At 42.2% G+C, this 16,993-nt stretch overlaps 1 protein-coding gene across 5 annotated transcripts in view; it reads left to right on the top strand.

Moving 5' to 3' along the window:
• Nucleotides 1–16,993, top strand: part of atp2b1a (ATPase plasma membrane Ca2+ transporting 1a) — a 57,158-nt gene that overhangs the window by 31,504 nt on the left and 8,661 nt on the right. For all 5 annotated transcript variants that reach the window (XM_050035696.1, XM_050035695.1, XM_050035693.1 and 2 more), the window contains 12 exons: nt 2,802–2,957; nt 5,607–5,821; nt 6,134–6,376; nt 6,479–6,720; nt 8,784–9,021; nt 11,275–11,454; nt 11,540–11,627; nt 11,726–11,832; nt 12,680–12,871; nt 14,725–14,938; nt 15,034–15,245; nt 15,398–15,505. In XM_050035696.1, coding sequence (XP_049891653.1) covers nt 2,802–2,957; nt 5,607–5,821; nt 6,134–6,376; nt 6,479–6,720; nt 8,784–9,021; nt 11,275–11,454; nt 11,540–11,627; nt 11,726–11,832; nt 12,680–12,871; nt 14,725–14,938; nt 15,034–15,245; nt 15,398–15,505 — 2,195 coding nt within the window. The remainder of the gene's footprint in view (nt 1–2,801; nt 2,958–5,606; nt 5,822–6,133; nt 6,377–6,478; nt 6,721–8,783; nt 9,022–11,274; nt 11,455–11,539; nt 11,628–11,725; nt 11,833–12,679; nt 12,872–14,724; nt 14,939–15,033; nt 15,246–15,397; nt 15,506–16,993) is intronic.

Below are 16,993 nucleotides of genomic sequence, written 5' to 3'. Positions count from 1 at the left end.
CACGCACACACATACACACAACTATATATAATTGCTGTACATCTTAGCGCCTACATTTATGCATTAGCCTTTAGCTGTATCAGTGTCTCCCCCACACTCAACAGCACATCAGGTCAAAGCCTCAATTTGTTAATAATTGGCTGCAGTGGTTTTTGTGCAAGTAACGAGGAGTTGGAATATTTTTGCATGTCCTCGCGTCAGTTTATACTTGGTACTGGCTGTTCTTGCCTGTCCATTGTACTGTCTGGCCCTCCCTTCTGTCTCTATCTCCTCTTTTCTCGTCCTTCCCTGGCACATTGCGCTTTGAGCAGCAGGTGCTACTGAATCCAGTTATAGCGATTAGTGATGAGGAGATTAAAGCCATGCAACAATTCTGGGGCCAGAACATCTGCTTTCCCACCCATCTCTCTCTCCGACTCTCCCTCAGGCCCCCACAATTTGATTTCTATTGATGTCCCAATCCGAACTATTCAGAGTCAAACTGCCTCCGCAAAGACTGGGACAATTTCAGACTGACAACAATGATAATGAGGCTGTTTAGCGGTAACTCAGCCAGCTAGCCAGGCTTGTAGTCCTGCTGGGACACTATGATCAGTTGTGCTTGGGTCTGTGACCACAACCCTGGCGCTAGTCCCTGGTGCACAGATTCCCTCTGCCTGCCAGGAATCAACAGTAATCCTTTAGACTGAGATTACACAGGCCATGTAAGAGCAGAACAAGCCACAGTCCACAGCAGCTGCAGTAGCCCAGTGTTAATGCCCCTCCTCTTCCTGCTACATACATTCACACACAATACCATGCTACTGTCCACACTGTAGTAAACAGAGATTTTAGCAGTGGACAATGAAACAAGGGCTGCATGTGTAAAAGGCAGGAGTGCAGAAACTACACAAGACTTGGAAATTGTAATAATACCAGCAGAAATGAGAGAAATGGAAAAGTGTACTGTAGCAGCAGTGGTAGAGCCTGTGCCCGGCAGAGCTAATGATTTTGTCGTGGTGAGTGACACGACAGAGACCAGCCCCTGCTGGCCCGCCGGCTGCCTCTCCTTCCTCCTTTGCCATTAGAGGCTTTGCGTTTCCAAGGTTACCTGGTTAGACGTGGGTTTGGGATTCCTGTCAGTTCTGCACGCGAGGGAGGGAGGGGGGGGGTCCAGAGGGATGTTGAGGAAGAGATGAAAGAGATTTATGGGAATTTAACTGGCAACAACTGCTGCGGTCGCTGTCGAAGGAGGCGGCGATTCCTCAGACAGATCCCAGTGCTGCTAGCCAGTTAACCTGTTCTTTAAATCTCTAGGTGGGAGTATGGTAATTACACTCCCAAATCTTGCAGCTAATTACTGTGCAGTCAGATCACTGCAAACATAATTACAGTGACATTTCCCAAGTTCCGTGGCTAAAAGTGAAGCAATGCTTAAATTTTGAGTGATGTGACATCTGTTACTCTTCCGAGTCATTTGTTATTTTATCTGTTATCTTCAAGTACAGTGCTTTGTTGTGTTACACTTGAAATATTACCGTAATGTAGCTGTCATGCTGTTCTGAAGGGTTTGTTGTGACTTGTTACCGGCCAAATCAGATAACTTCAGGATCGAATCTAGTCCAGACCTGTTGTTGATCAACTTAGGTATTTTATCTTATTTATGTGTCTTATGTGACAAATGGAGACAACAGTTTTTGAAATTGGTCAAGTATTTAGAGAGCTGGAACAGCGAAACGGGCTACAATGTTATACCTAGATGCAAATGTGCACTGTCAATTTAGGTCCATTTGCCACTGACAGGCTCAGATTGTCATTAAAAGTGTCTGATAACGTTACAAACAGGGCCCTACAGTGAAATGAAATGTTTCTCCTTAACTTTCACTGGTCTGTTTGTTATGTTAACCAAGTGTCGCTCAAGGAAGCAGGATATATTTTTGTGTTGCCTAACAGGAACCTGCTGAAAAACTGAGTCAGGCCAGTTTTAAGAGTAACACACCTCATGTTACTTTCAATTTGTTTCCTGTATAAATAAAAATGAAAAAATGATGTAGGCGTATTGTTCTGAAATCTTGTGAGAGTTGGAATGTTATTGAGAGTTGGAGAGAGGAGTACCAGGAAGAGTTTGCTGTGTTGGAGTACAGACAGTGTAGCTCAATGTTATCTAAAATATTTTCAAGGTCATGGCTGAAAAGCGAGATTTCAGAACGAGACTTCTCCTCGAGCGGCACTTGGCCACGAACACTAATAAACAGACCAGATTTAGTTAAGGTACATGTATTATTGTTCATGAGGATTGCATTGCAGCCTGTTTCATTGCTGTGGCTGCAGCGGTCTCTCTTAATACTAGACCAATGTCAAAAATTGTTGTCTCCATCATTTACTCAGACACAACATGGGAAAATGGGGTCCAGGTTGAAAGACATCAAAGTTCCCTTTAAAACAAACATAACAGAGAATATAGGGAGCTCAAATATTAAAGCTGATGTACTTGTAACTTAAATAAAAGTCTGTTATTTGACCACATACAGTTAATTCATTCACTGGTGTAACAGCAGAGTTTGTATTTCACGTCTTGCAAATGTAAACAAATAGGCTAATCTGTGGTGTCTGATTAAAGACTGCAGCTCTTGTGTGTTCTTTTGGTTATGCTGATTTGTTACAACTGCGAGACTGCTTTGCTGCTCTCTCCATAAATCCTGAAATCTGTTTAAATATGAAGATACTGCACACACGTGTTGCTTTGTATAAAAATCAGATTGGGTCTACTAAAATGTATGTGCCACACTCCATGCAACAACTTTTCTTGTTCTTTGCTGCAGCTAAAGCACAGGACGGTGCTGCGATGGAAATGCAGCCACTAAACAGCGACGAGGGAGGCGATGCGGAGGAGAAGAAGAAAGCCAACCTGCCAAAGAAAGAGAAGTCTGTTCTCCAGGGCAAACTGACCAAACTAGCTGTACAGATTGGCAAAGCAGGTGAGTCTGACAAACATGTAATTCTGGCATGGCTGAACGTCATGCACTTGCACTCTTGTATCGTCTAGCCTTTTCCTGTATCCTCTGTCCTAAGGCACTGAATTCATTAATCTAAAAATAAGGTCTTTATTGGAATTAAAATGTCTTCAGTCAATCCTGAAAAGTCTTAAAAATACAAAGACTTTTGTAAGTGGAAGTAGGTTTTTACAAATCTTTTTTGTTTATTTGTTTGTTCTTTTTGACGTTGCATTGTAAAATTTCAGAATAATTGATAACATCTATGATATTTTACAAGTTTTTCAAGTTACTGAATGCCTCTTGCCTGAACGTCACCCAGATCAGGATAGTGAAACCAAACACACTCATATTTTGTTTCTGACCGACGCTCAGAACAGTTGATCCACTGTCTGCTCACTGGCTGTCACTGCACCCTGGATGACATGGGGAAGTGCAGATAAAATGTAAATTTGCTATTTAAAAGATTACGTGTCATAGCTGAAACCAGTACAGGCCAATGCAGGGCTTGAAGTTCTCCGGCATGGTGCTGGATTTCCGGCGCAGGGATATTCTGGTGCAGGAATATTTTTTTCTCGTGAATATTTTATCATCTTGCCGTAGCAACAGTGATTTAAGTCGTTTTAAAGCAAAGCAAAGTGATAGTTCCAACTACCAATGGTGTATCACATTACTCAAGGTAAACAAGGACTTCTAGCCAATCAGAGGCAGAGTAGGGTGGGCCTTAAGTTTTCACAGTCTCTCATTCAGTCATGCCACGGACACACCGGACGCAGAACCGAAGCGCAGCGCCCAGCAGCGGAGGCAGTTTTCAGTCGGCGCCCATGTTAACCTATCTGACTGTCCACACAGGCCGGTGAGCAGAGCGGAGCGCCCGCGGAGGCTCGCGCACTGCAGCGCTTCAGTTCGGCATCTGGTCTATTTTTCACACGAGCCGTGAGCGCCTCTGTCAAGCTGGATAGAGCGGATCATACCAAACAGGAAGTCGGACACAGAAAAGACGAGAGAATCCGGCCAATTTTCAAAATAAAATAAATTTAAAAAATAAAAGCCTGTTTAATTATGATGTTGCTTGTCTGTCTATAAATATTTGTTCAGTTTGGTCTAGACACGAGAGAGATGAAAACACACACACACAGAGAGAGAGAGAGAGAGAGAGAAATGGCTACAGGTTGGGGGTTGCAATTCACACATACAGAAAGAGAAAGAGGCGGTGTGGTAGAGATAAGTGAGATAATTTGTGAAGCCACCAATGAGTTGTCACTTGCAAATTAGCTCAGTCAGATAGAAGATGCTCCTTGGTGTCAGAGGTCGTGAGTTCAAGCTTCAACTGATGTAAAACGTACATTTTAATGCGTTCTTGTTGTCTTCCTATTCTGCCACTTGTTGCTCAGAATTGCCTAAAATTGCCCGGCCCCAACCATTTTGTAGTAGCTGATGACCAACTTTTCCTTTTTTGGTGAACTGTTCATATTTCATTATTAAAAACCTTGAAATTGTTATTCTAGCTCCTTGATGTGATACTTGATTGATACTCTCAAAGTGCACCAGATTAATTCATTTAGACGTCAAATGTTCAAAATTTTCTTCCGGGGGGCATGCCCCCGGACCCCCCTAGCGCAGAAGGCCCTCTAAAAAAAATTTCAGGCACAGGATTTTTTCTTGCTTCAAGCCCTGCCAATGCAAATGAGTCTTACTGTATTTAAAGGAAAAAGTTTTTTAGATTCGGCACAATGGGAATCAGTGCAGCTAAAACCAAAATGCAGAGTTCAGGCCTTTTTAGACAGATATTTTGCTTTAGAGCTGCAGCGAAGTCTCTTCATTACGCTGGCTTTACTTTTTTCCACAGAACCAAACGAGGGCAACATAATGCAGCCCAAATGTGTGTTTTTTTTAGATAGTGTGCTGGCATTGTGGAAGCAAAAGAGGTATGATGGGCATGACATGTCAGGTAGCACCATCTAATCAATAACAATGACAGAACATGGCAATAACAATCGCTTACTGTCCCTGTTATAATGGCAGTTGATCTCGTCCTCCTCGCGAACCTCATTTTCTCTTCAATGTTCAATGTTCTGCTTTTCCGCTCTAAGTTAGCTGCTAACTGCTGCTAGCTGCTTCTTAAATCTCCCAGCCGTGAGTCACACACATAACATGTCGTCAAAATGTCACATATTTCCCGTCCGTGGTCTTGTCCTGCTAGCTGTCCTTATAACACAGATGTCCGTTCAGTGCTGTTACCATCTCTGCTGCCGGCTCAGAGGCAAGACAGCTCTGTCCCCCCATCCCAAAATTGCATCTTTAATACAGAACAGTGAGGTGGAATAACTTTGAACAGGCAGTGTAAAAGGGACTTTAGAAACACAGAATCCCCAAGAATGCATGAACAAACAGCAGGTTATTCCCAGTTCTGTTCTACCCTCATATTTGCCACAGGACAAAATGTTTTGTTACAATAAACATTTGGGCAAAATTGTCCCTAACCGCCCAGTACTGATGTTGGGGGTTTTTTTCTTCACTTTTGGTTTGGTTTTTCATTTTGTAAAATTCCAACTTGTCTTAAACTATAAAAACCCTGTAAATGATATCCATATGACTGAGTGATCATCCTCTGTTCTTCCTTGTCTCTCTCAGGACTGGTTATGTCAGCCATCACTGTCATTATCCTGGTGGTGCTGTTTGTAGTAGACACCTTCTGGATCCAGAATCTGCCCTGGGTCAAAGACTGCACGCCCATTTACATCCAGTTCTTTGTGAAATTTTTCATCATTGGCGTCACTGTTCTGGTGGTGGCTGTTCCCGAAGGCCTGCCGCTTGCTGTAACAATCTCCCTGGCGTACTCCGTTAAGGTAAAGTCCGTTTGCCAAGTGACCTGTGGTCAGTGCTGACCAGCTTACACTTTAGCCTATTAAAACTAGCACGCCAGGCTGTTAAGATAAGGAGACTTGGCGAAGTGATACCCTAAAGCTAAGCTATGATCCCATGTGCTGAATTTGTTTGCCAACAGAGGGTTTTATCCAATCAAGGAACTATTGATTTCAGTCTTGTAGCTCTTACACATATTTCAGTTAAAGTTGTATTCATCTCAGATCATATACTGCTTTGTGATGCTGGATTTAGTTGCGTTAAGTCATTTGATATTTTGTTTCATTTTCCTACAGAAAATGATGAAAGACAACAACCTGGTACGACATTTGGATGCCTGTGAGACTATGGGCAATGCCACCGCCATCTGCTCTGACAAGACTGGTACACTCACCATGAACCGCATGACTGTGGTTCAGGCCTACATCGCTGAAAAACACTTCAAGAAAGTCCCCGAACCAGAGAACATCCCCTCCTCCACTTTAGACATGCTGATTCTGGGCATCGCAGTCAATTGCGCCTACACTACTAAGATCATGGTAGGCCTGAGACAAGCAATGTGCCTCTGAAATACACTATGTATCACCACGAATATTTCCTTGTACTGTTTTTACTTACTGTCCTTCCACCTTTTCCTTCAGCCTCCAGAGAAAGAAGGGGGCCTGCCACGGCAGGTGGGTAACAAGACCGAATGTGCCTTGCTTGGCTTTGCTAAAGACCTGAAGCGTGACTATCAGGCCATACGCAACGAGATCCCCGAAGAGAAACTATACAAAGTCTACACCTTCAACTCAGTCCGCAAGTCTATGAGCACTGTGTTGAAGATGGCCGATGGCAGCTACCGTATGTTCAGCAAAGGAGCCTCAGAAATTCTCCTGAAAAAGTAAGAAAACGTTTTTATATTTATTTAAAGTTTTATATATTGCACTGTGTGGTTTATGCAGGAATCAGCATTAAGGCTTTGCCAGCACAAGTTTATTTTTTGTAAGGCAAGTGGAGGAGATAGTTACCTGCCTGCTGGACAAGTGAAAAGTCATGAACCAAAAAACAAATAAACAAAAAAAGAAAACGTGTCTTGGGGCGACGGTGGCTTAGTGGATAGAGCAGGCGCCCCATATTCAAGGCTGTTCCCACAGCGGCCCGGGTTCAACTCCAGCCTGTGGCCGTTTGCTGCATGTCATTCCCCCTCTCTGTCCCCCCTTCAACCCTATCAATTAAAGGCAAAAAATGCCCTAAAAAATATCTTTAAAAAAACAAATCAACAACAACAACAAAACATGTCTTCATATTATCTGCCGCTCATCACTTGTCTTTAAGTTAAATGAATACATTCCGAATACTGATTTGAAACTGAGGGTGTGTATCCACATACCATTTTTCTTTGGCAGAAAAGCAGTGGCCAGGTGACAGGGGGTGACAGGAGTTTTGTTTCTTCAACAACAATATCTTGATGTGCCTGGCAGCTAGGCAGCTAACGTAACACTGCATTAACAGAGGGTTGACGTCACAGTTAACTCCAAGCAAAGTGTGCAGTGGTGGAAACACTCACCAGCATCATTTAGTGTCCAGCTGATCTGTTACCCCAAATGGGCTCTTCTGTCTTTATTGTGATAGTTTCAGGATAGACTGGAGCTAAGGGAGCTTCAGCGCCTTTCTGAAGAGTTTTGATATTTTAAAGTTGAAGTTCTTGGAGCAGTCACATAAGAAAGCCAGAGCACTCGGAAAAAGGACGCTGGGCACTGCACTCTTTCTATGTTTTGTCCCCACTTGGAACAATTGAAAAAAGATGCAGGCGCCCAGAAAAATACGCTATGTGGTCACAGGCCCTAATGTATTATTTTCACACAATATGTCCAGCTCAGAATGCCTTGATAAACCAATCAGAAGTCGATTCAGGTATTTCAAACAAACATAGCTAACTGGAGTGAGGGGGAACGTAACTGAGAGACAGCATGTGCGATTACTGACAGTGGCAGTGAGAAGCACCAGTCAGGCATACGTGACATAGCTGCCGATTTAGCTGATAGCTGATTTATAAATGATTATATAAATAGTTACTAGTAAAGAGTGTTTATTTGATTCATTTTTATGTCAAAACAGGTGAAATCATAACCTCCTTAACAGAAGTAATTAGTAATATGAATGAAAAACAAAGCAGAACGTGGCTGCTCATCGATCGCATCGAAACAGATTTAAGGCTGCTGACCTGTCGTGACAAGAAATCATTTACACTTCTCTCCTGGTTGACAGCAAAAGGTGGAAATGTTACATATATACTTAAATGAAATTCATAAACCATTTAAATGTGTTTGTTTGGCAGCATTCTGCACTCACACACGAAATTGAAAAAAGTAAATTATTAGATTTTTACCCGCTCAAGTAACTTTTGTGCTTTGAGAAGTGAAAAGTAAAGCAGCGGTTTGTGTTTACATCTTTTATTCCTTTTTGGATTTTACACTGAAGGGAAGACGTCTCATCACTTGTGTCCACATAAATTATTCTACTCAACAAAAGGTTATTCTGTAGATTTTTCCACTTGTTCCAGCTGGCCAGCCTTTGCAGTAAATGATATGTGTAATGGCTTAAGCAGCTAAGAAGTTCAAGTGCATCCCACCCAAGCCCCTTACTTTGCGACTTAAAAACAGGCGCTGAGAAAATGAGCCGGTAACAACTCTGTAAGCCTCTTAACCAAGCAGGCTTCTTTTTAACCCACAGAGGGCTTAGTGTGACTTCTTACTTCTGCAGCTCACCATTCAAACCTTTGTCTTCTCCTCTGCCGTTAACCCTTTATCTCATCAAAATTATTTTCTCCATTTACAGTTCCATATCTTTCTCCTCCTTTATCCATATTCCTCAGCTGTATCTCTCTTAATGCCTTTCTTCATCTGGATACTTTACCTTCTTCTCTACACTTGTTTATAAATATGTCCTCTTTTCACCTCCCAGGTGCTATAAAATCCTGACAGCAAATGGTGAGTCCAAGGTGTTTCGCCCTCGGGACAGAGATGACATGGTTAAGAAAGTCATCGAACCCATGGCCTCAGAGGGCCTTAGGACCATCTGCCTTGGATACAGAGATTTCCCTGCCACTGAGGGGGAGCCTGACTGGGACAATGAAAATGATATTCTTTCTGGACTGACCTGCATCAGCGTGGTTGGAATCGAAGACCCCGTGAGACCCGAGGTTAGTGGCTACATGCGTTTGGACGCACATCAGCATAAGGTCACATCACAGCTGTCTTAACTGAAAGAGAATTTAATTGACAAATTTGAGTAGCCTTTAATCAGGTGGACAGTTCATAGTAGAAATGCAACTTGCGTGTAGGGACAAACGGGGTTTTTCCTGCTTAGAGGAATTTTTGGCACCCCACAAAGAGAGTTTAGCCAGCGCCAAAATCATAAAAATTTAGAATAAACAAGAGCAAGTCAAGTCCTTTCTGAAGGTGTTTACTAGCAGTTTGTCAAACATAAACTAAACACAATGTGTTTGAGTTCCAGCAGTCAACTCCTGTCTCATGCAGCCGCTGTGTTTTACATACACAGCTGGAGCTGGATAGACCTGCTAAACTACATTTTCTGACTGGGTTTAAAACACGCTGTGAAGCTAGCACTAATAGGAGAGAGCACTTCCTGTGATTTATCATAAAACCAAACAGAGTATTTCCGATAGGTGAGAATGCTTCTGACACAGCAATCTCCTGTTGTGTGTTACATGTGTGAGAGTGCATTTAAGGGTTTCATTTACTCAAGAATAATAGACATTTTTGTTTTTGAAATGGTGACTAAATCTGGCACATTTACATGACTTAAATGATCATGTTAATTAATGCACACTCTCCCTTTCTAGATAAAATAAACATAAACATACAATTCTGTCAGATATTGTAACAGACCCATTGCCTTACTGCACTGTTACTGAGACATAAGGACAGAAAATGTCCCGTCCAGTTTGGCTCATCAGATACACATGGCCTCTCGACATGGTGACAGCTCAAGTGGTGCAGCTTCTGGTCACATAATGCTTCCGGCACCAGGAACAAATATGCGTAAATCTACTGTTATATACAGTTCAGTAGCGCTCACTTTATGTCTATTCTTTCTGTGGCTATGTTGAATCATTGCTCAGTCAATCATTACATTATCCTTAATTTCTATCATTTGGGTATCAGTCTGGTGTTTTTATTGTTTTATATCCCAATTTGCCTGCACTCTTATTTTATGGCTGTGCTGTATTCCAATGTGCAGGACCCCAGGAAGACTAGAGGCGCATACATGTGCTTCTAATGGGGATCCTTGAATACACAATAAACTGTACACTGAGCAATCATGCTGAGGCCAATTTTGAGCCAGGAAAATCCCTGGAAAGCATGTGAATATTACTAACGAATTTCACAGACGCAAGCGCCATTAATAAACTGTTCAGATGGTGCCTAGGAGAAGATATCCAGCACTAAAGATAAATCCCATGATGGTACAAGCTGCTTAGACATGGTGGAGTTTACAGCTTTTTTAGCTACACAAAGTGCAACTGGATTTTGGGCCTTACTGTTGTCTTTATCAGCTCCATGTTTTGCACAAGCATCAGCTGCCCAAGGATCAGGATGTGACGGTGTAGCAAGGCAAAATCATGTATACCTGATCTGAAGAGCGACACTCAAAGGCGGCATGAAAAGCCAGCTGTCGTAGCCTTTGCACTCAGTGACAAAAATAGTTGTGTCAAGAACAAAGAAAGAGAGTGACAGAGATGTTCAAACCTCGGGTCCTTGAATGTCTCTTTTGGGAAGTTACAGCAAATTTTGTACACAGCTCCCCCTATTCCTACATCAGAGAGGTGTGGAGGGGAGGGGGTTTCCGTAGCTCTCTGTCCATCCGACAAGCACTTCTGAGGAGGCGTACTGGCAGCTTAATGGGTTAGCTTGCTCCACTGGGCTGTTGAGCACCCAGGCTTTCTGAGTAAAGCAAGAACATTGACAGACAGGAGATGCTGCGTCAGCCATTTTTAAACATGAGGAGTGGCTCCACTCAGATACTGAACCTATACAGGAGTTATGATATTGAGGCTTTTGAGGGAGTGGTTCCACAGTGAGACGACTAAATGGATGTTTGAAATAGAGCTGGGTCATTAGCTCGCTAGATGAACCACTTTCTCCTTCAGTCACTCATTTACTTTGGCTTTCTGCCATTTTTCTGCTGGGCAGGTAGCATACACTCATTTGCTGGAAACAAGTGCCTGTGGTTCGGAAGCTGCTTGATAAAAGCAGTGAGACTCCAGCGTACAGTCTCTATATAAATCTAAACCTAAACAAGAAGATAAAAGCTGCGTAGAGCTGCAGTTTCACTAATGACCGCTTTACAAAACCTGAACTTTAATTTTAATATCCCCAGTGATATGCAAAACACGCATTTCCTCATTCACTGTGTTTCCGCTTTCCCTCAGGTTCCAGACGCCATCAGGAAATGCCAGCGTGCTGGTATCACAGTGCGGATGGTCACTGGGGACAACATCAACACGGCTCGAGCCATCGCCACCAAGTGTGGCATCCTCCAGCCTGGAGATGACTTCATCTGCCTGGAGGGCAAAGAGTTCAACCGAAGGATACGCAATGAAAAAGGAGAGGTGGGCCACAGCACAAAAGTGTACCTCAGAGACTGTTGAAAGTGTTCTGTGTGGATTCTATTAGGGTTTTGTCTCATGTTTCTAGATTGAACAAGAACGCATTGACAAGATCTGGCCCAAACTACGAGTACTGGCTCGCTCCTCCCCCACAGACAAACACACTTTAGTGAAAGGTATGTCTGCCATTCTGGTGTGAGTAAAATATGTGATGTTAATTTATTGTTTTCAGCTTCAAGGTTTCACTTTAAATATCCATGTTTTACTTCTCTAGGTATTATTGACAGCACAGTGATGGAACAAAGACAAGTTGTAGCAGTGACTGGAGATGGTACTAATGATGGTCCTGCCTTGAAGAAAGCCGATGTCGGCTTTGCCATGGTGAGTACTGTCTTCAAAGGAGCAGTGTGAAGAATTTAGTGGCATCTAGCAGTTAGGATTGCAGATTGCAGCCAGCTGAAACTTCTTTCATTTAGAATTCTTCCAGTGTTCATTGTTCAGGAGATTTTTACTGGGAGCTAAATTATCCTCAGAGGTCTATTCCTCTCCCGCAGAATCATACCAGATGATTAAAACTGGTAATAAAATACTGAATAAAGCGGTTTCATGCTACAAATCAGTGTTTCTCTGATGCTTTTGAACTTGTTGCAGATAGCTAGCCCAGCATCTGCTAATGTGTGCTCACCTTCTCTCTCTGGTAACTTAAGATCCAGACATTCAGGAGGTCTTTATCTGGAGCCCGATTTTATCCGCAGAGGTCTCTTCCTCTAAAATAAACAGATCTTGTGTTTAAAAAAATCACCCGACGCTATTGTAGATGGGCTGCTAACTACGGTGACGGCAATGGCCCTATCTAGAGCCAGTATTTGGTTTGTCCGTTCTGGGCAACTGTAGAAACGTTGCAGTACAACATGGACGAGGATCTGCTCCCTATGTAGAAATAAACAGCTCAATATAAGGTAATGCAAAGATTCTTATTTTCAGGTGATTATACACTAAAAAAAAGCATACTCTTTAATAATCATTAATTCAATTTCTGCCAATATATCCCCCTTAATCCTGCACACTGGACATTTAATTAGACTAGAAGTCAAGTATAAGATGCTAACCTGGCAACAACAGTTCATTTGCAGTAATTGTAGTGTAGTATAAACATTAGAAATTTATAATATATTGTGATCAGATGCCGAAAGATTCTTTGTCATCATATACTTTTTTTGGTTTCCAGGGTATTGCCGGCACCGATGTCGCCAAGGAGGCATCTGACATCATCCTGACTGATGACAATTTCTCCAGCATCGTCAAGGCCGTCATGTGGGGACGCAACGTCTACGACAGCATCTCCAAATTCCTCCAGTTTCAGTTGACTGTCAATGTGGTGGCTGTCATCGTAGCATTCACAGGAGCCTGCATCACACAGGTGAGAAATAACAGGGTCAGTTTCACGTTGATAAGAAGGCACGGGCCTGAAGGGGGTGAAACTGTGAAAGGTTTTATCTACTAGGTCACTAAAGGTTTGTTTTAAATCAACGAAGTTTTCTGTTCACCATATCTGTATGGAGATCAGATTTATCATAGTTAATGAAAACGAAAACTAGCAGTGATTTTTTTTTTTTTTTTTTTTTACTAAAATAAAGATAAAGAAAAACAGTTGCAAAAACTTGAAAACTAAATAAAAATTTCAATGAACAAAGCGACATGAAATTGAAATGAAACAGAATTGCAGGGGGAAAATCTGCTTTTGTTGTCTCCCTCCACGTGCTCTGTGCTTTACCACTATGTCCTGTTCTGTTGGACATCTTGATGTGGTTACAAAAGGTGGCGGCAATGCAACATGTTGCGGATATTGGCGACAGTTAAACCCCACAGGAGAAAAAAAAGGATGTTTGATGTGCAAGTGAGATTTTCTGAAAATGGTTAAAGGTGCAGGTAGAAAGATACTAAAAAGTGTTGCCTTCCTGGGGCGCCTAGCAGCTCAGCGGTTAGAGTGGGCGTGTCATATACAAAGGAAGTGTCTTTGCCACAGCGACCACAGATTTGATTCCAACCTATGGCCCTTTGTTTCATGTCATCCCCCTTTCTCTCTCCCCCCTTTCACACTAATAATCTGTCATGTCATATAAAGGCAAAAGCGAGAAAAAGTCATCTTCAAAAAAATTTGTGCTTTCCTGATAGTACTTTAAAAACAACTAAAGCTAAATGAAAACTAAACTAAAACAAATTAATTACCTAAAATAGCAATAAATATGTACTGTATGCACCCCAAAAACCTAAATGAAAGACTAAATAAAAAATGAAAAACTGTCTGGTTTAATTAAAAAATATATATATAGAAACGTGCTGTGCACCTTTAAACTGTCTTAATTTTGTTATAAAGAGACCTATTGAATTTCCTCATGCATTAGAAATGATAAGCACCTGTGAAATTCCTTAATGATTTTTTAATTCATGTCTTTTGTAGCTGCCCTGTGCTGTCCTCTGCAGCCTAATGCAGTCATTACTGTGTCTTCTTACGTCTCTCTCCCAAAATAATGCATATCTGTCTTGAATATTCAACATATTTCTCCGACCTAATTGTCTTGATTTCCATAAAATCTCATCCTGTAACCATAACTTGTCATTTTTATACCATTTGCATGCATGTACAGAAACCAAATGGCTGACACCATGCTGCGGTCAAGGACATAATTCATGTTCCACATGCAAATTGAAATATCTCCAATAGATGACTTGGATTTTCATGGTGTTTGAGATTTTAAAGTGTGTGTGACAGTAGCTCCTTTCACACATGCACTGCCACCCTGAACTTATTTGGACATTACCCGGAGGAGCTGTATGTGAGAACGCAAATGTCCGAATCAGTTGGATTGGATGTTCAGTGGACTTTATCCTGCCAGCTCCCTCTTACAAAACCCTGTGTGTGAATAGAGCAGGTCATTGTCCAGAGAAGTCACAGCGAGTGAGTGGATGTGTTGATGACATTTTTATCATGTAACTGGTGCTAAAGCAGAAAAATACAAAAATTAGAGGGTGAAGGACAAGGGTCATTTATGAAAAAGTCTGACAGGAGAGGCAACAACATTCAGCAATGTCTTTTGATGAGGGTTGAAGCCTAAATAGTCAGACAAATTTGGCAAGACACTTTGTTGTTTATTTAATTACGAAGCAGCTACGTATATTGGTGGGTTGTTTTTTATTCCTCACTCTCTTCCCCATCTTCTCAACCTAATTTGGTGCCTCTCTCTCTGCCTCTCTCTCTCTCCCTGCCTCCAGGACTCTCCACTGAAAGCAGTCCAGATGTTATGGGTCAACCTCATCATGGACACCTTCGCTTCACTCGCCCTCGCCACAGAGCCCCCAACAGAAGCCCTGCTGCTAAGGAAGCCATATGGCCGCAACAAGCCTCTCATCTCCCGCACCATGATGAAGAACATCCTGGGTCAGGGAGTGTTCCAGCTAATCATCATCTTCACTCTGCTCTTCGCCGGTAAGAAGCTTCACTGGGCGCAGTTCTATATGTGCGCATGTCCTGGATAAATCCATGCGTTTATTTTAAAACATTCTCCCCGACTGCTCCTGCAGGAGAGAAGTTGTTTGACATTGACAGCGGCAGGAATGCACCCCTCCACGCCCCGCCTTCTGAACACTACACCATTGTCTTCAATACCTTTGTACTGATGCAGCTTTTCAACGAGATTAATGCCCGAAAGATCCACGGTGAAAGGAATGTCTTTGAAGGCATCTTCAACAACCTTATCTTCTGTAGTATTGTCTTTGGTACCTTCATTATCCAGGTAAAGTAGTCTGCAGACTTCAGTGGCTTACGTGTTGTGTTTTTGTGAATGTGCTTAGGAAATAAAAGATGATCAGTTGAAAGAGACTTGCAATCTGCATTAAATCTTGAAAGTTTGCTCTCTAATTACTTCCTCTCTTTCTGCTCCTCTAGATTGTTATCGTACAGTTCGGAGGGAAGCCGTTCAGCTGCGTGGCTCTGACCATCGACCAGTGGCTATGGTGCACTTTCTTAGGCTTCGGCTCCTTAATATGGGGACAGGTATGATGTGACTACACAGCTGGGCTTCACCTTCACTTAGCCAGACAGATATATGGTATGACACTGCCCCCTTGTGTTCGAGGTGGTGTAGTGGATGTTTAACAGTTTCAGAGAGCTGTAACACCACAGTACATGCCACTGCTGTGAAGAGATGGATAAACTCCCAAATTTAAAATAAATACTGAATCAGTTTGTTACTACATGATATGGTGTAGTTGTACTTCATCGTACATAGCTTCAGTCAAGCTTAAATTTGTCACAATCAAAGACCTTTTACATTTATGAAATCTTTCTTTGCCTTATTGTTGTTAAAAATAATTGTCTGTGAGATCAAAAATTTAGACTGCACACCACTGTTGCTGGCAATGACACAGTCATAATGAATGTTTGATGCAATTCTAGTTTGCTCCACTGCCCACACTCACTCTACAGAGCGGTGCACCTAATGTCATTATCCACTCTCCCCAATGTTTTTTGACAAGACACACATAAACAGGGCTGTGCTGAGTGCATAGACGTTTAACGAGCTGATTGTTTTTGAAGGACCAACATTTTTGGTTTCAAACCAGAGATCTTTGAAAAAGAGTCCTCCTGCCTTTGATATTAACTGTGGTGCTAGCTTAAGAAGCAGAACTGTCCCCCAAGTTGCTGTATTTTCCATAGGCTATCAACACTGTGTGCAGTCATGCCCCAAACTGGCCTAAAATTCAGTGACAAAAACAGGAAATCTCACATGAAATAAGCTCAGTGTAAACTTAAAGGGACAGGTCACCCCAAAATTAAAAATTAATGTTTTTCCTCTTACCTGTAGTGCTATTTATCAGTCTAGATTGTTTTGTTTTGGTGTGAGTTGCCAAGTGTTGGAGATATTGGCCGTAGAGATGTCTGCCTTCTCTTAAATATAATGGAACTAGATGGCACTCAGCTTGTAGTGCTCCAAGCACCAGAAATATAAATTTGAAAAACTCAACAGCAATGTCTCTTTCCAGAAATCATGACCCAGTTACTCAAGATAATCCACTCTTCTTGTAGTGAGCAGTTTCATGTAGGAACTATTTTCTTGCTGCCAAACTACACCCACCAATCGTATCACAGCACAGAAGGAAGTGTGCATCTACTCATGATTGAAAGGCTTCTGCACACGACAGTGAATATGTAAATATTAATGCCGTCTCCTTGGCGGGGCTGTGGCCGTGCTGCCTGCTCCCTCCGGTTTTACACCAGGCTCGGCTCCTTTCAAAGACTCCTTGCGAAGCACTCCTCCGGGTTTTTTTCGGACCTAATTGTATTGCGGAGTTTTGCACAGCGGCAACCGGATCTTTGCTCTCAAACCACAAAAAAATGTGATGGCACAACAGTCTCCTTCAGTACATTATTCTATGCTTTCTTTTGATTTTCACATTGGCTAGTCATCCTGTTTAATTTGTCTTCTGATTAAATCGGAACCGTTGAAACAAGTTGTAGGAAGCCTTTGCCAGTAATTGGTTG

Source organism: Epinephelus moara, chromosome 23 (assembly GCF_006386435.1).
Source record: "Epinephelus moara isolate mb chromosome 23, YSFRI_EMoa_1.0, whole genome shotgun sequence".
Taxonomy (NCBI): domain Eukaryota; kingdom Metazoa; phylum Chordata; class Actinopteri; order Perciformes; family Serranidae; genus Epinephelus; species Epinephelus moara.
Note: the sequence above shows the minus strand (reverse complement) of the source record. Positions and strands in the feature narration are given on the sequence as shown.